General features: G+C 41.8%; 1 protein-coding gene across 1 annotated transcript in view; it reads left to right on the top strand.

Moving 5' to 3' along the window:
• JARID2 (jumonji and AT-rich interaction domain containing 2) overlaps window positions 1-27,712 on the top strand; it is a 319,301-nt gene that overhangs the window by 235,139 nt on the left and 56,450 nt on the right. Inside the window, exons 4-5 of the mRNA XM_070747321.1 lie at window positions 4,665-4,834; window positions 18,008-18,184. Of these exons, the coding sequence (XP_070603422.1) occupies window positions 4,665-4,834; window positions 18,008-18,184 (347 nt within the window). The remainder of the gene's footprint in view (window positions 1-4,664; window positions 4,835-18,007; window positions 18,185-27,712) is intronic.

The following is a 27,712-nucleotide window of genomic DNA, read 5'->3' as shown; positions in this document are numbered from 1 at the left end:
AACTAGTCACTGGAAATACTAATAATGAAGCTAAGGCATAAATAGTTTGGAAACATGATATGAAGAAAAGAGAGAATGAGGGGAAATGGTTATTTTAAAAATAAAGGAAGGCAAGAAAACAGATGACAAAGTGGTTAAATAAATAATAAATGATATAGAAACATAGAAGATTGATGGCAGAAAAAGACCTCATGGTCCATCTAGTCTGCCTTTATACTATTTCCTGTATTTTATCTTAGGATGGATATATGTTTATCCCAGGCATGTTTAAATTCAGTTACTGTGGATTTACCAACCACGTCTGCTGGAAGTTTGTTCCAAGGATCTACTACTCTTTCAGTCAAATAATATTTTCTCACATTACTCCTAATCTTTCCCCCACACTGTTCTTGTGTTTCGATCATGTCCCTCCTTTCCCTTCTGTCCTCCAGACTATACAGATTGAGTTCATTAAGTCTTTCCTGATAAGTTTTATGCTTAAAACCTTCCACCATTCTTGTAGCCCATCTTCAATTTTGTCAATATCTTTTTGTAGGTGAGGTCTCCAGAACTGAACACAGTATTCCAAATGTGGTCTCACCACACTCTATACAGCAGGATCACAATCTCCCTCTTCCTGCTCGTTATACCTCGTTATACCTCTAAGCATTCTACTTGCTTTCCCTACCGCCTGACTGCATTGTTCAGCCATATAAGCAAGAGTTTATGGGAACTTACTGAAACAGATACTGACATACAATCCTAGCAAAATTCCTAGGGAATTTTGAAAAGGAACCAAATCAGTAGTGGGTTGCTAGAGGTACGGTTGACGCCATCACACCAGTAGCGAAAATTGAGCTGTGTACGCATCTCCGCATCTCCGATGTGTGTGTGTCCGAGTGAGATTTTGTTTCTGCACATGCACAGGAAGCAAAATCTTGCGAGGTGACGCGTCTGTGAGATTTTGGGAATTTTTTGCTTCTGTGCATGCAAAAAACAAAAAACTCACCGAAGTAGGCATGAAGCCAGCTGGGTGATTTTGGGACAGTCTCTCTCTTATTCATAGAAAAAAAGCAAAGGAAAACTACTGCTGGAAAAAAAAGGAAAGGAATTAAAATCAATTCAAGGGTTCCAAAACAAAAGGGCAGTTTTGATTCTGTTCATGTAGTTTTTAATTGTTTTGTCGCCAGATGTTTTTTCATGAACAAGCATCAGCCAAAGTTCTGCAAAAAGCACTTCTAGCCACAGCAGCGTCTTGCCTTTTTAATGCTGAGCCTGGTACACCCCAACGTACCAGAACTGGTCTTTTGGATGGATTGTAGAGAGACTTTTTCATTTTTTATATCTTCTTCTACATCAGTGATTTTCAACCTTTTTTGAGCTGCGGCACATTTTTTACATATACAAAATCATGGGGCACATTGAGCAGGGTGGGGAGGGGGGGGTAAAAAAAGTTTGGATAAAAAATTATCTCTCTCTCTTCCTCCTTTTCACTCTATTTCTCTCCCTCTTTCTCTCTCTTCCTTCCTCCCCCTCTGTCCATCCCTTTTTCTTCCTCTCTTCCTTCCTCTCTTTTTTGCTCTCTTTCTATCTCTCCCTCCTTCCATGACTCTCTTTCTCTCTCTCTTGCTTTCTTTCTCTTTCTTTCTCTCTTTCTTTCTTTCTTTCTCTCTCTTTCTCTCTCTCTTGCTTTCTTTCTCTCTCTCTCTTGCTTTCTTTCTCTCTCTCTCTCTTTCTCTCTTTCTTTCTTTCTCTCTATCCCTCTTTCTCTCTCTCTTGCTTTCTTTCTCTCTCTCTTTCTCTCTCTTGCTTTCTTTCTCTCTCTCTGTCTTGCTTTCTTTCTCTCTCTCTCTTTCTCTCTCTTGCTGAGCTTCGCGGCACACCTGACCATGTCTCGCGGCACACTAGTGTGCCACGGCACACTGGTTGAAAAACACTGTTCTACATCATGAGAATCCTAAGGACATTTGCAAGAAGCACACTATATTAAGTATAAAGATAATGCTTTTAATAATACTGTACTGTATTGTGTGTTGTGGGAAAGCAAAAAAAATATGCATAAGCAGATGATTATTCTCATTAACAGTTCATTAAGAGATCATCTTGGAGTATTTTATATATCTGACAACATCTTGGAGCAAAATCATGAGCGCATTCATTATCAGCTGGTGAAATGATAGGAACTTGGCTTCAATTTCAGCCAAATTTCAACTTTGACAGAATTACCGACGTTAGCTGCTTTGGGATTGTAAGGTGTTCTGCCAGTGGACAGCCAAATAGAGTTTGTTGTATATGACACGTAATTGGATTGAGTTAGGAAATCTGTGGAGAAAAAAATCTAATTTGAAGGGAGGTCTGTTACAGGGCAAGAGGTGGCCCAGGGGACAGCACCAGATTATTTAAATTTGGGCTTCTGGTCTTATTTATATTCACGATCTAATAGATGTATATAACTGTATCGAATTATATCATTGAAGGAGTTTTGTGTTTGTGATTTAAAAAAATCACAATTGGTCTTTTTAAAAAGTTCTGTTGTTTGTGTGACATAATTGATTCTACTACTTTGACAATGTTTAAAGAATGTTTAAAAAAAATCACAAGAAAGAAATATGAACTCTAGAAAGTGTTTGCTAGCAAAATCATATAAATTCAAAATTCTAGCAAGCATTATGCTGTGACAAAATTTTAAAAATCTATATATCACCTATTATGTTAAGATATTTAAATTTAGTGGCTGGAGCAATGGGATTATAGACAGTAGTGGGTTCTAAAACTTTTGCTAATTGTTCGCACATGCTCAGAAGCGTCCCAGGGAGGTGGGCAGAGCCTCTCACCGTTGGCGCTACTGGTTCTTAGAACCAGGCTGAACCAGGAGCAACCCACTGCTGGTTGTACAGTGAAGCAGAATCCCTTGGATTTGGACCAAGGCAACTATAGACTGTTGGAGAACAAAGGGAGGCACCACAACCAACAGGTCTCTAACACTCTTTTTCCTCCAGGGCTTTTCAAGACCTTGCTTTAGAAGGCTCGTTCTGTGGCATGTTTTATCCTGTGCCCGCTCTCGCCGCCTTGGGTTCTCAGCAACTTGATCCATTGTACGCCGTGTTTAGCCAGAGGTGGATGTCATTCTGATTCTGCAGTTATTTCTGGTCAATGTCCAGCATCAATGTTCGGCCCCGACTTTGGGCCTATGCTGTCTTTGCTTGACCCTAAGCAGAATCCAGAGTTGACCTCCCTTCTCGCAGTCACTCCAGTGGATGCCCTGGTGGTGGCCCTGCATTCACTGATCACTATGCTGGATGAATAGGAGGAGCTGTTGTGGCCTGAAGACAAAAGAACCGAACAGGCCCTTATTCAAGCACACCAGGCTTTTAAAGCATGGGCGGTGAAGGCATCTCTGTCAGCTTCCTTCTTCACTCGCTCCTTATTGATTTGGCTGTGACCCATCCAGGTCTGCTTCTTTGGTCTCGTCAAAGCTGGGTCCTAGGAGGGCAAATCTGGCAGAGTGGGTCTTCTCCGGGTCCCTAAACAATGTTGCTTGGCGGGACCCAGGGGAAGAGCCTTCTCTGTGGTGGCCCCGGCCCTCTGGAACCAACTCCCCCCCAGAGATTAGAATTGCCCCCACCCTCCTTGCTTAAAACCCACCTCTGCCGGCAGGCATGGGGGAATTGAGATACTCTTTCCCCTAGGCCTCTACAATTTTATGCATGGTATATCTGTATGTATGTTTGGTTTTTATAATAATGGGTTTTTAACTGTTTTTAGTATTGGATTATTATTATATGCTGTTTTATTACTGTTGTTAGCCGCCCTGAGTCTGCAGAGAGGGGTGGCATATAAATCCAAATAATAATAATAATAATAATAATAATAATAATAATAATAATAATAATAATAAGTAACAGACTTGGTCCTCATTCTGAGTCGACAAGGACAACCCATCCAGAATGCTGGCTCCACCTGATGGGAAGAGACATATCAGAAAAGACCAATGCCCCTTTTTCTTCCGTGTGCCCTGTGTTCTTGATGATTTACCACCTAATGCTCCTGTTTACCCGACCTTATTATTTGCTGAATATATAAATGTAAAATATATTTCTTTATATAAAACTACAAGTTCGTGTCAGTGCCTCTGACTTCATTTAGACACCTGCTGTGCGATTCCCTGACATATTAGTATCAGCATAATTTAAAATGTACATTTGAATGTTGTTGACTAATAAAAATACTCCGTCCCTCTGCTTCATGGTTGTCACTCTTCTCATTGGTTTCCAGATATTCAAAAAAGCAGGTTTATTATACGTATTTGTTTTCTTGAAGCTCTTTATTGGATGTTTGCTTTTTTGAAGCAGGTTATTATTATTATTTATTAGATTTGTATGCCGCCCCTTGTCGGAGACTCGGAGCGGCTCACAACACAAAACACAGTTTCTGGAGGGGTTTTTTTAGTTAGTAGTTATTTTAGGTTTAGTGATTAAATATACATTCCACCATACTTTCAGTGGTTTACATTATACATTACAACAACTCAAACATCCTCAGTACATTCAAAACAAATATTGACAATGTTAAGAATCCCAGTAAAGACAGAAAATTGTATTGACACTGATTTTAAGATATTGCAACTAGAATTCTACATCTTTTGCCTTTCTAATTGCATTTGTGTTTTCTCTGTTTTTCCATAGGCCAAGACTGCAAGCACAAAGAAAGTTTGCTCAGTCTCAGCCAAACAGTCCCAGCACAACTCCAATAAAGATAGTTGAGCCATTATTGCCCCCTCCAGCTACGCAGATCTCTGACCTCTCCAAGAGGAAGCCTAAGACAGAAGATTTCCTTACGTTTCTCTGCCTTCGAGGTAAGAGCTTTTTTTCCCATCTAAATCAAGAAACAGATACAAACTTTGAAGATTTTCAAATGTTATGAATTCATTAACATATGTTCTATTCGGTGATGGATATATCCTGTCTTTCCTTTAGGAGCTCAAAGCCCTATACAAAGCACTTCCTCCTCCATTTCTGTCCTACTATACAATTATGTTGGGCGGTACCCTGAAAAGGATAGAACGCTATACAAGACAGGACTCAAATAAAGCAGAGTCCCAGATTGTTAGATTGAAACAAATGCACCTTTCAGACTTCTTGCCTGAAACCATAAAGGCTGTGTCTTTCTACATGCTCATTTTTTCCCTGCGTGCAGGCAAATGTCTGAATTGAGGCTCTTGGACACAGTGTAAATTATGGTTAATTTGAAACCTGTCAGACCAGCAGCAACTATCTCATTCATCAATAAGTCTCTCATGCATGTTTCCGTGTTAGTTTATTTCTGCTGACAGTTCTATAAGTGGCTTGTAAATAGAATATTATTCTGAACTCTCACTATCTAAGCATTAGGCCAGGATTTGTTCTGTAAAGAAGACATAGCTATTAAACATCCAGATCGTTCTTCCCAAATAGTTATAGCTATCATTATTTAAGTACAAGTACAAACATGCCCACTTTAACTTTACTAACTGGTAATATTCTCTGTACTGAAACAAGAAGTGCTTTATGGATTTAAAAAATTGGTGCAATCATATATGTGTATGTATGCTTGTGTGTGTGTGTACATACATACATACATTGTGTGTGTGTGTGTGTATATATATACTTTGAACACAAGTTCTAAATTTGGTTTGTTAGTTGTTCTTTAATTTATCTTTATATGGCTTGTGTATTTTTAATTATTTATTTCAGTGTACTATACCTTTGCCCTACATTACATTGAATTCAAGAAGTTTTGACATTTGCTGTTTGTTCAGAGCATCATCCTTTTTTGTCACAAATAAATTGATTTAGAAATGAACAGATGGGGAGAGGAAATACTCCCTAGAAGGAAATAGGAAGAAAGGTATTTGCAGGACTTGGAGAACTGCAAGAAAGTCTCGTCCTTCCACCTCCACCCACATCTTGGATTGTATAACATTATGCCTCCACATAATTAGTTTTCTGGAAATAACTCTAGGAAACTCCCCCAAACTTCCGTCCAACCTTTTCAATTTCTTTTCGCTTATAGTACAATTATTGCAGTGTATGTCACACATACAGCTATTTTTCTTAGAGGGGGGGGAAACGATTGTGAGAGATTTAGACTGTTAGTTTGCCCATTTTAAATCCTTCCTCTCCTCCCCTAGCATTTTTTCCTATTGTGTTCCAAATGCTTGTGTTTAAGGTAATCATGTGTTTAGAATGCTTTGTGGGAAAACAATGGTGGTGAAAGGGATGATACTAGGTTCTGTTTAGTCTGCCTCTTTTTTTACTTTGCTTTAGTATTTACTTTTTTACTTTGCTTTAGTATTTACTTTTTTACTTTGCTTTAGTATTATAAAGTCTTGGTGGGTTCTCGAGGTTTCAAGGATATGCGTTAGTTTCAACTTTAGCAACCAGCAGATGTACTTCTCAGGAATATTTATTAAGGGTGGAAAATATCAAGATGCCAACTGTCATCATGGGATCAAAGCCCCAATTATTTTTGCATGTGGTTGTGGCTTTGATGTCATAGGCATGACAACCATCTTTTTTTCCTCCCCTGCAGATGACCCTCTGCTTAGGTGTCTGCAGGGGAAGGGCAAGAGTCAAATGACCAAAAACAAGTACAGTGATACCTCGTCTTACAAACCCCTCGTCATACAAACTTTTCGAGATACAAACCCGTGGTTTAAGATTTTTTTGCCTCTTCTTCCAAACTATTTTCACCTTACAAACCCAAGCTGCCGCCACTGGGATGCCCCGCCTCTGGACTTCTGTTGCCAGCGAAGCGCCCATTTTTGTGCTGCTGGGATTCCCCTGAGGCTCTCCTCCATGGGAAACCCCACCTCTGGACTTCTGTGTTTTTGCGATGCTGCAGGGGAATCCCAGCAGCGCAAAAATGGGCGCTTCACTGGCAACGGAAGTCCGGAGGTGGGGTTTCGAGGACTTTTGTGTTTTTGCAATGCTGCAATTTTGCTGAGGTTCCCATCGCTGGGAAACCCCACCTCCGGACTTCCGTTGCCAAAGCACCCGTTTTTGCGCTGCTGGGATTCCCCTGTAGCATGACAAAAACACGGAAGTCCGGAGGTGGGGTTTCCCATGGAGGGGAGCCTTGGGGGAATCCCAGCAGCGCAAAAACGGGCACTTCAGCTGGCAAAAGGGGTGAATTTTGGGCTTGCACGCATTAATGGCTTTTCCATTGATATCTATGGGAAACATTGTTTCGTCTTACAAATTTTTCACGTTACAAACCTTGTCCCGAAACCAATTAAGTTCGTAAGACGAGGTATCACTGTATGTCCTACAAAGACAGCAACTTTACCCATTTATAAATATTCCATGACACCATACCCTGGTGCAAAAGGGACAAATCTTGTGTCAAGAGAATGCAACATATTTCATCATTTTGGTGAAATGGTTGGACTTTGTGTATGTCTCTGCTCAACTTATTGGGAATTCTAACTCTAGTAGTTCCAGTAGTGTGTTCTAAAACTCATTGCTACCAGTTCGCGCACACGCAAGCAGTACTTCTTTTTTTTAAAAAAAAATAGTTTTATTAAATAGTTTTGTCCTTAAAAACAACCACAAATACAGAAAAAGAAAACAAAACAAAACAAATACCATTTAGCACCATTTTAGAGCTTTCCGAATCAACATACATACATAATTTGCTTTTGTCTTTCTCTATTATATATTACTTTCCTATCCATTTGCCTGCACGACACTTCTGAGCATGTGCAGAAACATCCCAGGCGGATGGGCAAAGCGTCCCGGGTAGGTGGGCAAAGTGTCCTGCTGCCACCACCACCACTACCGGTTTGCAGAACCGGGCCGAACCGGGAACAACCCAACACTGAGTAGTTCCCAAGCATTTTGGGATGAGGGGTGTCAGCAGAATGAGGAAGCTTAATTTGTTTCTTTAAAGAAAAACAAATAGCTAATTTATTTCAATCTTGATGCAATTTTAGATTACACTCTCTGCAATAATGTAAGTAGTTGCTGATAGATATAGTTTACTGCTGATTATTTATAATAAGGGAGCTGAAGTCTTCATTCACTATGCTAAAATATCATTTAAAACTCAGTTTTCAAATACAGGCAGTCCTTGATTTAATACAACAGTTTGTTTAGCAACCTGGTCAAAGTTACAATGGCACTTGAAAAAAATGACTTCAAATTGTTTTCTACACCTACGACTGTTGCAGCATCCCTAGCAATAGCGGGTTGCACCCAGTGCAGCTCGGACCGGGGTTCCGGTAGCGGAAATTGAGATGTGCATGGATCTCCACACCCCCAACCTATGCACCGGTGCAATATTTGGCTTCTGTGCATGCACAGCAAGCAAAATCTTACACAAAGAGGTCTGCGTGTGCAAGATTTTGCCGATTATTGTTGGGTTTTTGCTTCTGCGCATGTGTGATAGCAACAAAATGGCGAAAATCAGCAAAATCTCACACGCGAGAGCGTCCTTGCGCAATATTTTGTTTGCTGCACATGCGCAGAAGCCAAATCTCACGCCGATAGGTGTGCGCACACCCGGCAGACACACATGCACCTGCAACAATCTTGGAGAGCACACCATTAGCGGCTGGTAAGTGCAGCCCTCGCCTGATCCCTGGGGTCATGTGATTAAAATTCAGAAACTTGACCACTGATGGATATTTATGATGGTTGCAAAGTCCCAGATCATGTGATTACACTTTGCAACCTTCTGACAAGCAAAGTCAGTGGGGAAGCCAGATTCATTGACTGCATTGGTTGCCAATTGGTTTCCGGACACAATTCAAAGTGTTGGTGATGACCTATAAAGCCTTATATGGCATCAGACCACATTAGTTATGGGACCGCCTTTTGTTGCATGAATCCCAGCGACCGGTTAGTTAGGTTCCACAGAGATGGCCTTCTCCAGGTCCCATCGACAAAACAATGTCATTTGGCAGGGCCTAGGGGAAGAGGCTTCTCTGTGGTGGCCCCGGCCCTCTGGAATCAACTCCCTGCAGAGATTTGCACTGCCCCCACCCTCCTTGCATTTTGCAAGAGTCTCAAGACTCATTTATGTCGCCAGTGAAATACGAAGATCTAAAAATCGAGCTGCAACGACTCTGGCATAAGCCAGTGAAAGTGGTCCCAGTGGTACTTGGCACGCTGGGCGCAGTGCCAGAGGATCTCAGTGGACATTTGAAAACCATCGGAATTGACAAAATCTCCATCTGTCAATTGCAAAAGGCTGCTTTACTGGGATCGGCAAACATAATTCGCCACTACATCACGCAGTCCTAGGTGCTTGGGAAGCGCCCGACTGGTGATGAAATACGAAATCCAGCATAGTGATCTCGTTTGCTGTGTTGCATTGACATAACGATGATGATGATGATGATGATGATGATGATGATGATGATAATAATAATAATAATAATAATAATAAATGTGTTACTAACAACTGCCAGTAATTCATTTAACAACTGTGGCAGGAAAGGCTGTAAATTGGACAAAACTCATTTATCAACTATCTTACTTAACAACATAAATATTGGGCTCAACTGTGGTCATAAGTCAAGGAGTGCCTGTATTCACTCAAAGAGAAAGGGAAACACACACACACACCATGATACTTCAGTGATGCTAAAAATGTCGTCCAGTATTTGTTCATTTCCCATAAACTAAATACAGAAGTGCAAGTAATTTTCCATGTTTCACAGAAGCTACTCAAATAGATATGCATTACCTTCACATTCTGACCTGTTAATTATCATTATAGAAGATTCCCAGAAGTTTTGGAGTGTTTGACATTGGTGAGAAATACCTCCAATGAACACTGCACTCTGTTTATTTTTTTTCCTATGCCAACACTTTGGATCCAATTACAAAAATAGCCTCCTGTCTCTTCCTAAGGGAAAAAAAGACACTTGCTAAATTTATAGGTTTCTGTTAAATAATGATAGTTATTAAACTCTCATTCACATTTAGCAATCAGCAGATCTTAATGATGATCCCGACATACTCACTAAATGTAGTTAAACAAATCAGTGTTTTATAGAAATGTAGGCATAGAAAATATTTTAATATTTAACTAATCATAACATCAGCTACAGTAATCATAAGAGGCATGCTTATCTTTTACTACAGAATAAAATCTTCCAAAATGTCTTAGAACAAATGTATTGATTTCTTAATTATATGGATAAATTCTTAAACTAGCATTGTTGATATTACCATGAAACCTTTCAAGCACTTAAGTTTTACAATGAAAATCGAGCATACTTGGTATTCTGCTTTTTACTTCAACTGTGATTCGAGATATTGAGTATGTAACTTTAATACGTTTTCTGAAAAACAAGCTTTTTAACATGAATTTATTAAATAATTAACACAGGAATATATACTGCTCAAAAAAATAAAGGGAACGCTCAAATAATATTCTAGATCTGAATGAATGAAAGAAATATTTGCATTGAATACTTTGTTCTGTACAAAGTTGAATGTGCACAACAGCATGTGTAATTGATTGTCAATCAGTGTTGCTTCCTAAGTGGACAGTTTGATTTCACAGAAGTTTGATTTACTTGGAGTTATATTGTGTTGTTTAAGTGTTCCCTTTATTTTTTTGGCCAGTGTATTATCTTACTAAAAAGCATTGGATATTTATTTTACTATATTATTCTTTTGTGTGTTTCTGCTACTGGATTGAGTAACGGAACAGAATAGAATAGAATAGAATTCTTTATTGGCCAAGTGTGATTAGACAGACAAGGAATTTGTCTTTGGCGCTTATGCTCTTACTGTATATTTAAGAAAAGATACCTTTGTCAAGAATCATGAGGTACAACACTTAATGATTGTCATAGGGTACAAATAAGCAATCACGAAACAAAGGGCTACGTTTGAAAAGTGTTCGGAAACTTCAGATTGTGCAGAATGCAGCTGCGAGAGCAATCATGGCCTTCCCAAGGCATGCCCATGTTACACCAACACTCCGCAGTCTTCATTGGTTGCCGATCAATTTCCGGTCACAATTCAAAGTGTTGGTTATGACTTATAAAGCCCTTCATGGCATCGGACCAGAATATCTCCAGGACCACCTTCTGCCGCACGAATCCCAGCGACCGGTTAGGTCCCACAGAGTTGGCCTTCTCCAGGTCCCGTCGACTAAACAATGTCATTTGGCGGGACCCAGGAGAAGAGCGGAGAAGAGCCTTCTCTGTGGCGGCCCCAACCCTCTGGAACCAGCTCCCCCCAGATATCAGATTTGTCCCCATCCTCCTTGCCTTTCGCAAGCTCCTTAAATCCCACCTCTGTCGTCAGGCATGGGGGAATTGAATTTTTTCCCCTTCCCCCTAGGCTTATAGAATTTATACATGGTATGCTTGTTTGTATGATTGGTCTCTTAAATTGGGCTTTTTTAGATTATTTTTTAATATTAGATTTGTTACATTGTTTTCTTTATTGTTGTTAGCCGCCCCAAGTTTTCGGAGAGGGGCGGCATACAAATCTAATAAATAAATAAATATTAATATAAATCATAAGGATGCAAGCAACAAATTATAGTCATGCAGTCATAAGTGTTATGTCATACCAGGTTTAGTTACATAACAGAACGGAGCCTAAATGAACATAAATTCTCCAGGTTCAGTTTTTCTTGCACATGTAGCATAATAGGAACGAAGAAAATATAAATGTATTTAAGGGCAGTTCTCACTCTATTGCAAGTATAGCAAAGATTATAGATGAATAAGAATGAATGTGATGTCAGAGGAGGCGTTCTGTATAGTTGGGACTTTGCCCCTCGTGTGCTCAATCTGGCCTATATACAGTATCTAACAGCGAGAGAGGAAAACTCTTCTGTGCTATGGCAGCGCAGTGATTAGAATGCAGCATTGCAGGCTAACTCTGCCCCCAGCCATCATTTCATTCCTGACTGGCTCAAGGTTGACTTCTGAGATTGGTAAAATGAGAAGCCTAATTGTTGGGGGCAATATGCTGACATTGAAAATCATTCAGAGAGTGCTGCAAAGCAGTGTTTTTCAACCAGTGTGCCGTGGCACACTAGTGTGCCACGAAACATGGTCAGGTGTGCCGCGAAGAAGGAAGTTCAGGTTCTGGTCTCGCAACTTTTTGCTGAGAGAGAGAGTGAGAGAGAGAAAGAAAGCAAGAGAGAGATAAAGAGAGAGAAAGAAAGCAAGAGAGAGAAAGAGAGAAAAAGAAAGCAAGAGAGAAAGAGAGAGAGAGAAAGAAAGCGAGAGAGAGATAAAGAGAGAGAAAGAAAGCAAGAGAGAGATAAAGAGAGAGAGAAAGCAAGAGAGAGAAAGAAAAGAGAGAAACAGAGAGAAAGCAAGAGTGAGAGAGAAAGCAAGAGAGAGAGAGAGAGAAAATGAGAGGAAGGGAGAGAGAAATGAGCAAAAAGGGGAGGAAAAAAGAGAAACGAGAAAATGATTGAGACAGAGAATGAGAGGAAAGAGAGAGGAACAAAAGAGAAAGAGAAGTGACTCTTGATTTAAAGCATATGATAAAAAGCACCCAAAGAATAAGAGAGAAAAAACCGAGCCCTCACCTGTTTTTGGAAATGGTTCAAGAGTGTGTACACACACACACAAGGGGGGGGGAGACAGGGATGGGAAAAGAGAGGATAATGTCTTAGAGTGTCATTTTGTGTCATTTTTGTTGGTGGTATGCCCCAGGATTTTAAAATGTAAAAAATTTGCCGCGGCTCAAAAAAGGTTGAAAATCACTGCTGTAAAGCACTATGGAGCGGTATATAAATCTGAGTGTTACTGGTGTTTCATTAGTGAACTGTCTCTGTATTGCTGTTTGGCATGGTGTTTGGATTTTCAGTTCTTTGACCCTAATTTCCTTCTTTAGTCTCTGATGTTAACAGAATAACAGAGTTGGAAGGGATCTTGGAGGTCATCTAATCTAACACCCTGCTGAAGCAGGAAACCCTATACCATTTCAGACCAATAGTTGTCCCATCTCTTCTTTAAAATCTCCAATGATGGACCACCCACAATCTTATTTATTGGATTTTTATCCTTCCCCTCTCCAAGGACTCCGGGCGGCTTTTGAAAAAATACAATTCTGAAATGCAATAAAGCTAAAAAACAGTCTAACACTCCAATTTAATCTAAAAACAGTCATACTCAATCCACTAACATACTTTCCGTTCAACATACATTCATTCGTAGGTGGAGCTGATGTTATGTCATACCAGGTTTAGTTCTATAACATAAGTGAACATAAATTCCCAAGCCTGTCGGCACAGATGTGTCTTCAGATTCTTACAAAATTCAAGGAGGGTGGGGGCGGTACAAATCTCTGGGGGGAGCTGATTCCAGAGGGCCGCGGCCCCTACAGAGAAGGCTCTTCCCCTAGGCCCCGCCAAGCGACATTGCCTAGTCCTACGGGACCTGGAGAAGGCCAACTCTGTAGGACCTGACTGGTCGCTGGGGCTCATGTGGCAGAATTGTTCTAAGTGTCAGGAAATTTCTCCTTAGTTCTAGCTTGGATCTTTCCTTGGTTAATTTTCATCCATTGCTTCCTGTTCTGCCTTCAGATACTTTGAAGAATAGGTTGACGCCATCTCTCTCTTTGTGGCAGCCCCTTAGACATTGGAAAACTGCTATCATGTCACCCCAATTAGGGGTGGTTCCTCCCGGTTTGGACTGGTTCGCCTGAACTGGTAGCAGCATACTGGTGACATCGCCGAACCGGATCAGTTCATGCTGGTCCATGAGATTTACTTTGGAATTCTCCTTGTGTTTTAGCATTGAAAATATATGTTCTCAGTATTTTCAAATACTCTTCATCAATTTTATCCACTTGCTTCGCAGTCCTCAAGGGAGAATCTGTCATCAAGGCCAGACTTAGTAATAAAAAACAAAAAATACTTTGCTATCAACGTAATCCTTTTGTTTTCTTTATTATTATTACCTTTGTTATTTATCTTTTCTCTTCCCTGACAGTGAGAATAATGCTAAGTTGTTCCCTTTAGATGATTTCAATGACCACAGTCAGTCTATTTCTTATCTATTGAAAAAAAAATAGTAATCCCTAAATCCCGTCCACATGCCACTAGCATAAAGAATAAACAATTATGACTTGTTTTCTCTACTCCGACCAGCTGCTTTGGAGGGGTGGGTAGCAGTGGGGATAAGATTGGGCCATATGTCACTGGCATAATTCTAGGCTGTCTAAGGTCCACTAGTGATGTAAGGCGGATACTTTGAAGGGCAGGCAAAGTCCTTCTACAGATTTTAAATTGACTCTCCCAAGAAGTGTTCTTGTTTATTGAGGCATAAGCAAGCCTACATGTTTACTGCAGAGAGCAAGCCTCTATGTTGTTTCTCTATTTCCTCTTGGAAATGGTAGACCTGAGTCCCACCAACCATATGGACTCTTTGGCAAGTGCAAAAGCAGCCTGTAAATAGATCAGATTTCCTTTGCACTGATATTCCTGGTCTTACCTGAATACTGAACAGAAGATAAGGCAATATACAGTAGTACCTCTAGATACGAGTTTAATTCGTTCCAGAAGGGAGCTTGTATGTCGAACAACTCGTATCTGGAACAAATGGCTTTAGACTTTGTTTTTCCCCTCCGAGATAACCAGAAGCAAGGATTCTTGCGCCACCGAGTGGACGCTCGGCTCGTATCCCGAATTTGAGCTCGGGTCTGGAACAGAAATTTCTCTCCCCTCGTGGCTCGTAACTTGGAATACTCCCATGTGGAGCAGTTCGTATCTAGAGGTACTACTGTATCTAGAATTTTCCATCGATATGTATCATTAAATGAAGTCTTGTTAAACAGAAGAATCCTTAATTGTTAAAAAATGACTGCAACTTGTTGCTTGTATCCTAAGATTTCTATTAATATTGATTGTTTCTTCATTGCTTATTTGACCCCGATGACAATCATTAAGTGTTGTACCACCTGATTCTTGACAAATGTATCTTTTTTCTTTTATGTACACTGAGAGCATATGCACCAAGACAAATTCCTTGTGTGTCCAATCACACTTGGCCAATAAAATTCTATTCTATTCTAAATGTAGCCTTTGGCATTGGGCATGTTTATTGGTAAAACTAGAGGCCTCCATATCAAGGTGTATCTTGATTCACTGGAAAGGCTTCAATTGTTTTCGCACTTCTCAAGGGTACAGCTGAGCTGTATTTATTATTATTATTATTTATTAGATTTGTATGCCGCCCCTTTCCGTAGTTTTAATTATGAGAAAAGGGAAGGATTAGAAACAGGAATGGGGAACCTCAGGCATATATTTGATATCAATGATTTCATATTTGATAGAAAAGAATCTCAATTTTTCAAAAACCACAACTCAAATTATGGTACCCAGAAAGTTCTTGGCCTGAAATAGCTTCTACTAAATTCATAATGTGCCAGTTTAATTTGTGCCCAGATTTTTTTTTTTTTAAAAAAAAACATTTAGTACGGTATGTACTTCAATAATTATGGTGAATGTTTTGCCTGCTATTTTTAAGGGTAAATAGATGCTATATTATATTCTTGGTTTCATAGTTCAATTTTTAAAAAGGGCATCAAGCCAAGAGAAAAAGAAAATATACTTGATGCAGTAACCAATATTTACATTTTCTGTATTTTTATTCATGTTTCCCCATTACTTTGCAAGTTGCTACTTGCAGCTTAGTTTAATAAGAAATTCTGTGATTTTGCTTTTAAATACTGTCTAGTGGGATTTGTACCAGGCTGGTTTACTTTTCATCTTTGTCATGCAGAATTCAAGATTTACACTGTTTGCTTTTTATAATATTGCCAAGAGGATATCTATTCTGTATGTAAGTTCAGCTGTGTGTTTTATGGATTTATTACTTTCCATAACCATTGCTGAAAACAACATTGCATTTGATCTTGGAAATAGTTCAGTTAAAATAAATGCCTTTCAGTAATTTTTAATATTTTGAATTTACAAAAGTTTTTTTAAAGTTAAGATGAATATTAGTAGTGTTAATTCTTACTCAATAACAAGTGATATTTAATCATAGTAATCACACATTAGATTTTATGCTATTATCTGTTTTCCCCACTCTCCTTTCTGAATTAAAGTCCCAAACTCAAAATGTGTCATTCTCTCCCCCTTAATTTACAGACACACATTACAAAAAGCTTTGGCTCAAACTGTAAATTATCTAGGTACTCTCAAGGCTGTACCTGGATTTCTTAATGGAATCGATTCTGTAGTATGGTGTGTATAATTGGACGGAGGGGGCAACCTCAACTGAAAAGTTTAATCATTTTACTGGCAGCTCCTTGGAGGTTATAATTTCGGAATACCTGACCAAACTTTATGTCCCAGGGCTGGTTGCTTAAAATGTGACTGATTGTGTTTCTCAGTAGTGAGTGTTTTAGTAGTATGGTGAAAAAGCACGATTATTTTATTGACATGTGGTTTTCATTTCTGACATATGTGCCTAAAAACAAAAATCATAAACATTCATCATCTCAAATGGCCTTCCAGTAGACTAATGAAGTTAAGTGGCAAATGAAAAGGCCCTGAGGTGCTCTCATATGAGAAGTAATGATAGGTTCATTGGCTTTCTTACCTTAAAGCTACATTGTAAATAATGTAGGCATTATTACATCTACATTTTGGTACCTTATTGCATTTATTTGTTACATTTATATTTTACCTTTCTTCCAGGAATACCAGGTGGTGCGCACATCACTTGTCTTATGAATTGTCTTCCACCGAAGCATCTATTGTATAAGTAGACTGTGACATAATTACCCAGTGGACTTCAGTAGTTGAGATTAGAGTTGCACCATTGTCTTTCTAATTCTAGTTTAATATTTGAACCAATTACCCTATCTTCGGTCTCCATTGTATCACAGTGGCTTCCATATTCCAGATGTTCATGTTCTGCTCATGACAGACACAGTATTTTTATAAGGATGGGTGAGGGAAACCTTGCATATATGAAAACCAAGAGGACTATACTAATATTAGTTATTAGTTGTGAACGCTCCAACGCTAGAGACATTCAAAAAGAGTTTGGACTGCCATTTGTCTGGTGCGGCATAGGGTTCCTGCACTAGCAGGGGGTTAGACTAAATGACCTGCAAGGTCACTTCCAACTTGGATGGATGGATGGATGGATGGATGGATGGATGGATGATGGGTGGGTGGGTGGGTGAGTGAATGAATGAATAAATGAATGAATAGTCCATCCTTTGTTCAGAAATGGTCATGGGAAAGTTCTAAAATATGTCTATATATGTAAGTTCCTTTAAAAATGATGGAAGAGGATCTTAAATGCTTTCCCCCACCCCTACACTAAAACTATTTGTGTCTTTTGGATTCCAGTTCAAGTGAATTGAAGGCAAGAGTTTCTGAAGTGATGGAGGGCTGATAAGGCCATTACTCAAATATAATTTAGGAAAGAAATGCTTTTGGGTCACATCAAAAGCATGACCCCAAACTACTCACCGGTTGAATGGGGTCTTTAGCTGAGATACAGGATACTTTTCCAATTTAAAAATAGGAAAGATTAAGTTTCAGTATCCGTGTCTGAGCAGAGGAAGGTCAAAAGGTCATGATAGCCCAAATACTTATATTTTTATACACAAGTACATGTATAATCCCATCTTGCCTTTTTGACTCCCCTATAAACAGCCTTGTGCAGCCGTGTCTATCCCATGAAAATTTGTTTAACAAATACACGTAGGTGATTTGGATAAGAGCCATGGCTCAGTCCACTTGACAAAGGCCTTCCCGATTCAATTACTGCCATTTCTGTCTCTGTTCCTATATCTTTCCTTGACACACACAAATGAAGAGGTCATTGTTTGACTGACTCAAAAAGATGAAATAACTGAGTTTCATGTGCAAACTTTTTGGGAGCTATGTTTAGTAGAGAGAGGAGGAGAGGAAAGGAGCAGTTTTGAACTGGATATGCCATTTCCTTGAGCCTTTACACTGTACTCTCCAAAAACTTTGCTTTTTAATAGCCATTTTGAAACAGCTGTTAATATTTATGTCCCTGGCTTGTTTTCAGGTTCTTCTGCCCTGCCCAGCAGCATGGTATACTTTGGAAGTTCTCAGGATGAGGAGGAAGAGGAGGAAGAAGAGGAAGAAACTGAGGATGCAAAAGTGACCACCAATAACGCTTCATCTTCATGCCAGTCTACTCCTAGGAAAGGGAAAACACAAAAGCAAGTTCCTAATGGACATGGTATGTATTTGAATATTGAGTTGGGTTTGGTGAATATTGATGATTAGAAAGAAAACCAGGGCAAATTTATAGTTCTCTCTTCTGCCCAGCATCTCATATTTATGAGGCATGTAACCAGTGAAGGGCCGTACTTACCTTTCCCTACCAGATCGGTCCCGGAGACCGGCGCGGGCATTCAGGCGGTAGCGGGCACGCGTACCTCTGTGCGAGATTTTTGCTTCCACACATACACAGAAGCAAAGAAATCTATAAAAATTGCAGAAATCTCACGCAAAATTTTAGCGACTTTCGCCGATTTCTTTGCTTCCACGCATGCACAGAAGCAAAATTTCACGGGGGGGGGGGCGCGAGGGGGCACGCATGGCGGGGACATGCAGATGCTCACACATCTCCGTTTCTACTACCGGAATGGCGATCCCAGGCATACTGGGTTCAGCCCACCTCAGCATATGACCAATGTTAGTCCTATTGGAAATTATAATGATAACTCCTATAATTGGAAGAGCCTTCTCTGTGGTGGCCCCGGCCCTCTGGAACCAACTCCCCCCAAAGATTAGAATTGCCCCCACCCTCCTTGCCTTTCGTAAGCTACTTAAAACCCACCTCTGCCGTCAGGCATGGGGGAATTGAGATCCTCTTTCCCCCTAGGCCTTTACAATTCTATGCATGGTATGTATGTATGTATGTTTGGTTTTTATATTAATAGGTTTTTAATCATTTTTAGTATTGAATTACTATTGTACACTGTTTTATTGTTGCTGTTAGCCGCCCCGAGTCTCCGGAGAGGGGCAGCATACAAATCCAATAAATAAATAAATTAATTCATAAATTATAGGAGTTGATATTCAGTATATATGAAGGGCAACCAGTCTGTCTGAAAAGGACCATTTTGACTCAAAACAAATATCCAATTTTAAAAAAACCTGATTTAAATAATTTAATTTCATATCTTGATGTGTTCTGTCTGCTTCAGAACCATGTTTTAATGGGGTTTTTTTCACAGAATTTTTCTTTTATTTTGAAAATGAAACCAGAGCAAAAACATTAGTGTTGATGTTGACTAGACATGCGAACACCATTATATTCCTGATCTGGTATTGTGTCTAATTGCTAGCTTAGTATATCAACACTGGCACTAATACAGCCTACTTACTTTTTAGGCTTAAATCCATTATTTCTTTGCAAATCAGCAGAGCTGCCTTAATCATAATGCACTTTCTTCACGTGACCTTCATGTCATTATCCAGATAAATTGATCAATGCCTTGTCGAGAGAGCTTGAAAAATGTATTTGGCATTGAGTAGCTGAACGTCCTAAATTGTAACCGCCAGAATGAAATAATACTTGGGTCACTATCTCCCACAAAAGTCATACATATTCTATTGACATTGGCAGCACCTTCGCAGTAAATCAGTTCTGGGCTCTTTCTCTAGGACTCCTGCCTTTGCCCCTCTGCCTTACTTTGCAATGTCCTAGTCAGCTTCTCTCATCAAAAGGAAATGTTTCTTTCTCCGTACTGAAGGAGCGGGTCCAGCAGTCACATGGGTTGCTCATGTCCAATCCGGTGGAACTGAGCCTAGTATTAAAAAAGCTTGCCGGATCCGCCCCTTCCCCAGAATTCGCTCAGTTCGCATATCCTGCGGTTGTATTGTGATAGCTCGTTCAACATTCTAACACCTTCCCTTCGATCTTTTCCTTCAAAAAGTAGTAAGATTTATTGTCTTTTATTATTTACTTGCACTAATTGCGCCAGCCGTTTAAAAGAAAAAAAGAAAAAAAGCGGCTAGGTTTTTTTCCTTGGGAGAAGTTGCGGTTTCGTTTTCCCCCGGCGGTTTTGCCGGTTACGATTCCTGCGGCCGCTTGTGGATTCTTCTAATCCCTTGGCCTGGAGGTCCCGGTGCAAGTATTTATCCATTGAATTATTGATTATTTATTGTATACAAAAATATTAAGGGCTTATAAAATACCTCCTGCGGAGTGAGACGCCTTCTAGTCTCCTGGACTTAGTCGATCGCTTTTCCCTTAAGAATTTCTACGGAGCGATTTTTTCGGCGCGAAGGCCTTCGCGCCCTTTTTTAAAAATCTAGGCCTCTCGTGTTGGCCTTCTGCCAGCCGCGTAGGCCTCAGTCCACCGCGTGGATCCGGGAGCGGGCCTTGGGGGTCCCAGGCTAAATTCTCCACCGGCTAAGCCTCCAACCAGAGTGCCTTGGTTTTACTTAATTACAAAGTTTAGGGAGGCTGGCCCCGCTGGATTTGGGGGCACGAACTCTGGGTTTGCCCAGATTGTCCTCACGTTTCAGCAGCTTCGAGGCCTCGAAGCAGGATCCATTCCTCTTGGGAAGTCCTTGAAATCTTCTCCTTATATTTCAGTTATTGGCTCAGCCTTGTCTTCTGTTAATTGTCAGACTATGGCTACTTTTCCCAAGAGAGGCACAACTAAAGGTCCCAGAGAGGCCAGGCCTACAGGCGATGAGATTACTAGTATCCCCCAGGCCTCTTCCTCCTCTTCTCCAGGGGCCCGCCCCTCGACCAAGGTCACCAGGGCCGAGAAGAGAAGGGACCTAGCCCTACAAAAAATTCATGACAAATCAGCCAAACGTTTGAAAGTGCAGGCCCAAGTAATCAGTAGTCAAGACCCACCAGAGGCCTCTAGTCTGCCTCCCTCTGGGGTCCCTGTGTTATCTCTGGATGAGCCAAACCTAGACAGACCCCAACCTAACCTATGGGGCATAGGTCCAGAGGAACCAGATATTATTGAAGATTCCCCCCAGCCAGGATCCTCCCAGGCCTTTAGGGATTCTTCTGCCATTTCTGCTGATATTTCCAGTTTACCTCCTGAGTTCCAATCTATTTTTGCTGTGTTGTCCAAAGCCATTGATGCCAAACTCTCTACCATCAATGAGCTTCCCTTACCTCTTCCTCCTTCTCGTTCCTCCCGCCCCTTGGGTTCTTCCCCAGCGGTCAGAGCTCCTATTCAGGATGATTCAGAATCCTCCCAGGATGAATATGAGGATGTAGAGGAGGATGAAGACCCTTTTCAGGGATTATCAGAGGATGAGGAATCCCAAATAAAGGTCCCTCCTCCAATTACTATTTTTCCTTCTCAACTATTCAAATCTCTCCTCCTCAAAGCTAGAATTTCTACGGGATTAGCGGCCCAGGAGAAACAAGCCTCCACTTCCACTGATCCCCCGGAGGAGAATCTACCTTACTTCACAGAGGAACAGGAGGATAACGAGGTAATTCCTATGCCTAAACTGTTTAAAGATGCCTTACTCAAACAGTGGGATTTTCCAGCCTCTGGCCTTAATCCCTCTACCAAGGACAGAAAGTTGTATAAACTCTCCTCTTCCTATGAAGAGCTTCTATCCTTTCCCAAACCAGATGAACCTGTCAAGATTCTTCACTCGGCAGCGGCTGTGCCAGGCGAGGCGGAGGAAGTCCTCCGCCCAGAGGACAAGCGCATCGAGCAAATGCTCAAAAGAGGATTCACCGCTGATTCCTGGGCTATTAAAAGTTCTGCAGCGGCCTCCTTCTTCTCCAGAGCCATGCTGCTGTGGCTTCGCCAACTTCAACAGCACATTCCTCCCGATGACTTGAGAGGTCAGCAAGACTTCAACAAGGTCTTTGCAGCTGCCCAGTACGTGGCTGATGCCACCTTACAATCTACTAGATTTTCTGCTAAGTCTATTGCAGCTTCTACAACGGCAAGAAGACTCCTATGGATTCGCCCTTGGCAAGCGGGAGTTCGCCAAAAGTGGCAGTTATCCCAGGGCCCCTTAAAGCGCGACCTTCTCTTCGGTGATCTTCTGGATCCACTCCTCACGGAGACCTCGGACAAGAAGAAGGTTTTGGGTCCAACCACGAAAAAGGTTACCAAAACGCAGTCCTTTCGTCGCCCAGGGCGCCAGCAAGAGCAAGCGGCTTCCTATCAGAGATCTCCAGGTCAGTATTCCCCCCGCTTTCGTTCCCAAGGCAGGAACTCCAGGGGTAGAGGGTTTCGTTTCCAAAGGGGAGCTTCCTCTAACAGGGCTTCAAAAAAACCTAGATGGTAATCTTACCTCCATTCCCATAGGGGGTCGCCTGGCTCATTTCGCCTCTAATTGGCGTCTCACCTCCAAGGACCCTTGGGTCATTGACACTGTTCAATCAGGCCTTCTTTTAGAATTTATTTCTCCTCCCCCAAAACGTTTTATTTCCTGCCCTTCTCCCAGGTCATCCTCAGATTGTAACCGTATGGAGGAGGCCATTTCTCATCTATTGTCCATCAGAGCCATTCAACCGGTCCCTTCCGGTCAGAGGGGCCTAGGTTTTTATTCCATCCTATTTATGGTTCCAAAGTCCTCCGGAGGTTGGAGAGCCATTTTGGATTTAAAGAAACTAAACCTATTCATCAAATATAGGAAGTTTAAGATGCACTCCTTGTCTTCTATTTTGGCCGCCATTCACTCGGGAGATTTCATGGTCTCCTTAGACCTCACTGAGGCCTACCTTCACATTCCTATAGCCAAGTGCCACAGAAAATTTTTACGTTTTTCTTTTCAAGGCAGGCATTTCCAATATAGGGCGATGCCATTTGGCCTCTCCTCGGCCCCTCGGGTCTTTACAAAGCTCTTGGGGTCCCTGGCGGCCTATATCCGGGCGTCTCCCATCCACATTTTATGTTATCTTGATGATATTTTAATTCATGGGAACTCCCTAGAGAGAGTGAAAACAGACCTTTCTGTCACCATGTCAGTCCTCCAGGACCATGGATTTTCCATCAACTTTGATAAAAGCCACCTCCAACCTTCCACTTCCATTTCTCACCTGGGATCCATTATTGATTCAAAATCCTCCCAGGTCTTTCTCTCTCCCGAGAGAAAACTCAGTATAGTGGAGTTAATTTCTAACATTTTATCTAAGCCTTCAGTATCCATAGTTACTCTATCTTCCCTTTTGGGGAAGATGGTGTCATGCATAGGCATCATTCCCTGGGCTCGCCTTCATGCTAGGGAACTCCAGTGGCTACTATTGCCTTTTCAGAGATCGGGGCACAGCAACTCAAATCGACGCATTGTCATCCCACTGAGTGTTCGCAGATCCTTCAAGTGGTGGAAGTCTCCAGCCATGGACAGAGGATCCCCGTTCAGGTGCCCGGATCAATTTGTCATCACCACAGATGCCAGTCTATCGGGATGGGGCGCCCACGCCCAGGGGATGATAGCCCAGGGCACGTGGTCCCCGGAGGAAGCTTCCAGGCCAATCAATTGGCTAGAGTTAAGAGCCGTTTCTCTGGCTCTGAAGCATTTCTCTCCTCGCATTCCCAACCGGCACGTTCTCATTCTCACCGACAACATTGCCACAAAAAGCCATATCTGCAGACAGGGGGGCACGAGATCCAAGGCTCTCATGAGGGAGGCCCTCAAGTTGGGTCTTTGGGCGGAAAAACATCTCCTGTCGCTCCTAGCCGATCACATCTCGGGGAGTCTCAACGTCCAGGCGGATTGGCTATCCCGAGCAACGATAGACCCAGGAGAGTGGAACCTTCACCAAGACCTGTTCCATCAAATCACCCTCAGATTCGGCCTACCAGTCCTGGATCTCTTCGCGACCAATGCGAACGCCCAGCTCCCTCGCTTCTATTCCAGATTTCCATCCCCGGGAGCGGAAGCAATCAATGCCCTCCGGAGTCCATGGCCTCCAGGCCTACTCTACGCATTTCCTCCAATTCCAATCCTCCCGGACGTGATTCACAAGGTCCTCACCGAGAGGGCCCGAGTAATCTTGATCGCCCCTCATTGGCCCCGCCGGCCCTGGTTCGCAGATCTCCAACAGCTGTCCGTCCAGGACCCTTGGCGACTCCCCGTTTCGGGGGATATGCTGCGGCAGGGGGCCTCTTTCCATCCAGACCCGGAGTGGTTCCACCTCACCGCCTGGCTGTTATCAGGAGAGATTTAGAACTGCGTGGTCATGACTCCGATTCAGTGGAGGTCATTCTAAAGGCCAGGAGGGGCTCGACCAATCGAATCTACGACCACACGTGGTCCAAGTTTCACCAGTGGTGCCTACAGGAAGGTTTCTCCCCTCTGTGCATCCCCATACACAGAATTATTTCCTTCCTTATGCAAGGCTTCCATAAAGGACTTTCCACCAGCACCCTCCGGCGTCATCTGGCAGCCATTTCATCTGTCCTAGGGGGTCCCCGCAGACAGCCTCTCCGATCCTTCCCTGAAGTCCAGGAATTCCTCAAAGGCATAGCCAACCTCAGACCTTCCAAGGTCCACAGGTATCCATCCTGGGATTTGCCTCGGGTTCTACATTCCCTCACGCAGGCACCATACGAACCCCTAAAATCGGCGTCCCTCAGGTACCTATCCTTTAAGGTAGCCTTCTTGGTGGCTATTACCTCTGCCCGACGCATTTCGGAGCTAGCTGCCCTCTCAATCAGGCAGGACCTTTGCCAATTCCATCAGGACAAGGTAGTCTTGCGACTGGACCCCACCTTCTTACCCAAGGTCAGTTCCATGTTCCACAGATCTCAGGATATTGTACTACCTTCCTTCTGCCTCCAACGAGACCATCCCTTGGCAATTAGATGGCACACCCTGGATCTCACCAGAGCGCTGAGAATATATATCCAACGCACAGGACCCTTTCGGAGGTCAGAAGCACTTTTTGTAGCCTATCATCCCAGAGTCATGGGGGCCAAAGTGTCTTCATCAGTAATAGGCCGTTGGATCAGAGGGACTATATCTAAGGCCTACGAGTCGGCCTCCCTCTCAGTTCCAAGGAACATCACTGCGCATTCCACCAGGAGCGCAGCCACCTCGGCCGCTTGGGCGACTCAAGCCCCGTTGGAGGAGGTCTGCAAAGCAGCCACTTGGGCCTCGCCAAATTCCTTCATCAGGCACTACAAAATTGATTCTTACGCTTCAGCGGACGCTGCCTTCGGCAGAAGGGTACTCCAATCCGTTATCTCACACGATAGCAAGCTAATCCCACCCTAGGGACCATCTATTGGGTATGTCCCATGTGACTGCTGGACCCGCTCCTTCAGTACGGAGAATAGGCGTTGATTGCTTACCTGAACGCCTCTTCTCGTACGGTGAGCGGGTACAGCAGTCACTTCCCGCCCTTGTATGTGTCTTCTTTACCTTTCTATATCTTTCTTTCCTCTAACAATGAGAGTTGAACACTACAGAGCTTCACAACTGAGCCTAGTCTATGGATTCGCGAATTCTGGGGAAGGGGCGGATCCGGCAAGCTTTTTTAATACTAGGCTCAGTTCCACCGGATTGGACATGAGCAACCCATGTGACTGCTGTACCCGCTCACCGTACGAGAAGAGGCGTTCAGGTAAGCAATCAACGCCTATTTCACTACTTATTTCCTTGAAGAGAAAGACAGCCTTTAAGGAGCTATTTCCTAGCTTGCTTAGTTGCTTAAGCCAGTTTTCCTTGATTCATACAATTAAAGTAGGAAACGTTGAATTCATTTCTCCCGGTTCCGTTCTGCAAGAGGTTCTGTTTCTAAAGAATTACGAGTATCAGCCAACATTTTTCATACTCTAAATGCTTCCTTCCTCTAATTATTGGAAGTTTAGCAGGAGAGAGGTTTCCCATTATGTTTTTCTGTTTTATTTTTGTTAATTTGTAGGAGAGAACAGCTAACTTTGCTGGCCTGTTTTTGTTCTGTTCTGTTCTTTCTCAGATGGAAGAATGGATTGCAGTGGAAATTGTGACACTGAATTTAAACTAAGAAATGTACATTAAAATCCATTACAGTGATCTTCTAGTTAAAGTAAAACAAAAAAATGGAGATACAGGTTGTATTCAACTTACACCAGTTCATTTAGTGACCATTTAAAGTTACAACCACACCAGGAATGGGTTCCAGTTACCTTCACCACCAGTTCTCATTGCGATGTTTGCGTTTTGTTCCCTCGTGTGGTTTGACTTCTGTGCATGCTCAGTAGCTGGAATTAGCTCAAAACACAGCTGACGGGCTGCCATCAGCTGTGCTTCGGGCAAACACGGGGGTGGGCGGGAGGGCCCTTTTACAAGCAACAGAACAAGCAAAACCTTCAAAACAGTAAAAAAATCGGAAAAAAATTGCAAAAAAAAAAGATGACACCCATGGACCAGCACCAGCTGATCCAATTCAGTGATGTCACCAGCGGATCGAGAAGCCACCCCTGAACCACAGTGAAAAAAGTGACTTTATGATCATTTTTCCCATTGGTGGCCATTGCAGCATCCCCATAGTCACATGATAAAAATTTGGATGCTTGGCAAGTGGCTCATACGTATTTATGGCAGTTGCATTGTCCTAGGATCATGTGATCACCTTTTGCGACCTTCTGGCAAGCAAAGCCTGATTCACTTAACACAACCTTATTACTAGCTTAACAGGGATTCACTTAACAACTATCCCAAGAAAGGTCATAAAATGGGACAAAATTCACGTACAAAACTGTCTTGCTTAGCAACAAAACATTTGGGCTCAATTGTGGTTGTAAGTTGAGAACGACCTGTATTTAATTGCTTAATTGTTAGAACGAGGCACAGCACAATGGAAAGTGTTTTGAAGGCAAAGCTGATGCAGGTCGCAAAAAATAATAGGATCCAAATGCCAAATTGTAATAAATTCTGTGGTTTAACTGAATTAGTCTGAAATAATGGCATGGCATAAATGACGGGTTGATTTATTGTATAGATAATATTAATCACTAAATGACATTGCTTCACAGCAGCTAATTATCTTTACTACATAATGAGCTTTAATAATGGCTTCACTGGCAGTGTGTTCATTTATTTTAAATTTGGCGGATTCAGAAGTAAAGGACAAACAAAGTGAAGCAGAACTGGTCAATAACTATTTTGTCTTGCTTTTGAATTTTCAAAAAAAGCACAATTTCACCTCCATTTAACTGCTTCAGCTTCCTGCTCAGTTGTGGTTTCGATCTTTCATTTTTCAAAAGCTGCTGCTGCTATTTCTAATTTTGTTGCTTGTCACTTCATCCTGTTGAGAGAGCATTGATTGGCAGGCATTCCTAGCTTAACATCATCATGAGTATATTTTGTAGCCATTGGAGTGGGAATGCCAATCATAGCTCTGTCCTTGTAAGGTTGAATAGAACGTTTGAATTAAGCTTAATATGCTAGCAATTCCAATTTTCTCTTTTGTTGTTTTACATGGTTTCACAAATAAATGCCTGTATACAAAAGGTCTGAGATAGAACCACTGAAACGTCAATCTTTTATTATTCTGGTGTCCTTTTTTTGGTAGTGGAATTTTATGCTAGTTCTTATCCTTGTTTGGCACATGGTGAAAGTGCTTTATAAGCCACAGATGTGATTATTATCTTGCATACAGATCTTTTCTGGGATATAGGATGAAATGATCAACTTATGACCACAATTGGGATAATAAATTCCATTCCTAAGCAAGGTGATTTTATGCCATATTTTGCAAGGTTTTTTTAACCTCGTCGATAACGGAATCGCTACAGTTGTTAAGTGAATCACCCAGTTTTTAAATAAATCT

The sequence above is a fragment of the Erythrolamprus reginae genome, chromosome 3 (genome assembly GCF_031021105.1).
Source record: "Erythrolamprus reginae isolate rEryReg1 chromosome 3, rEryReg1.hap1, whole genome shotgun sequence".
Taxonomy (NCBI): domain Eukaryota; kingdom Metazoa; phylum Chordata; class Lepidosauria; order Squamata; family Dipsadidae; genus Erythrolamprus; species Erythrolamprus reginae.
The sequence above is the reverse complement of the archived record's forward strand: the minus strand, read 5'-3'. Positions and strand labels throughout refer to the sequence as shown.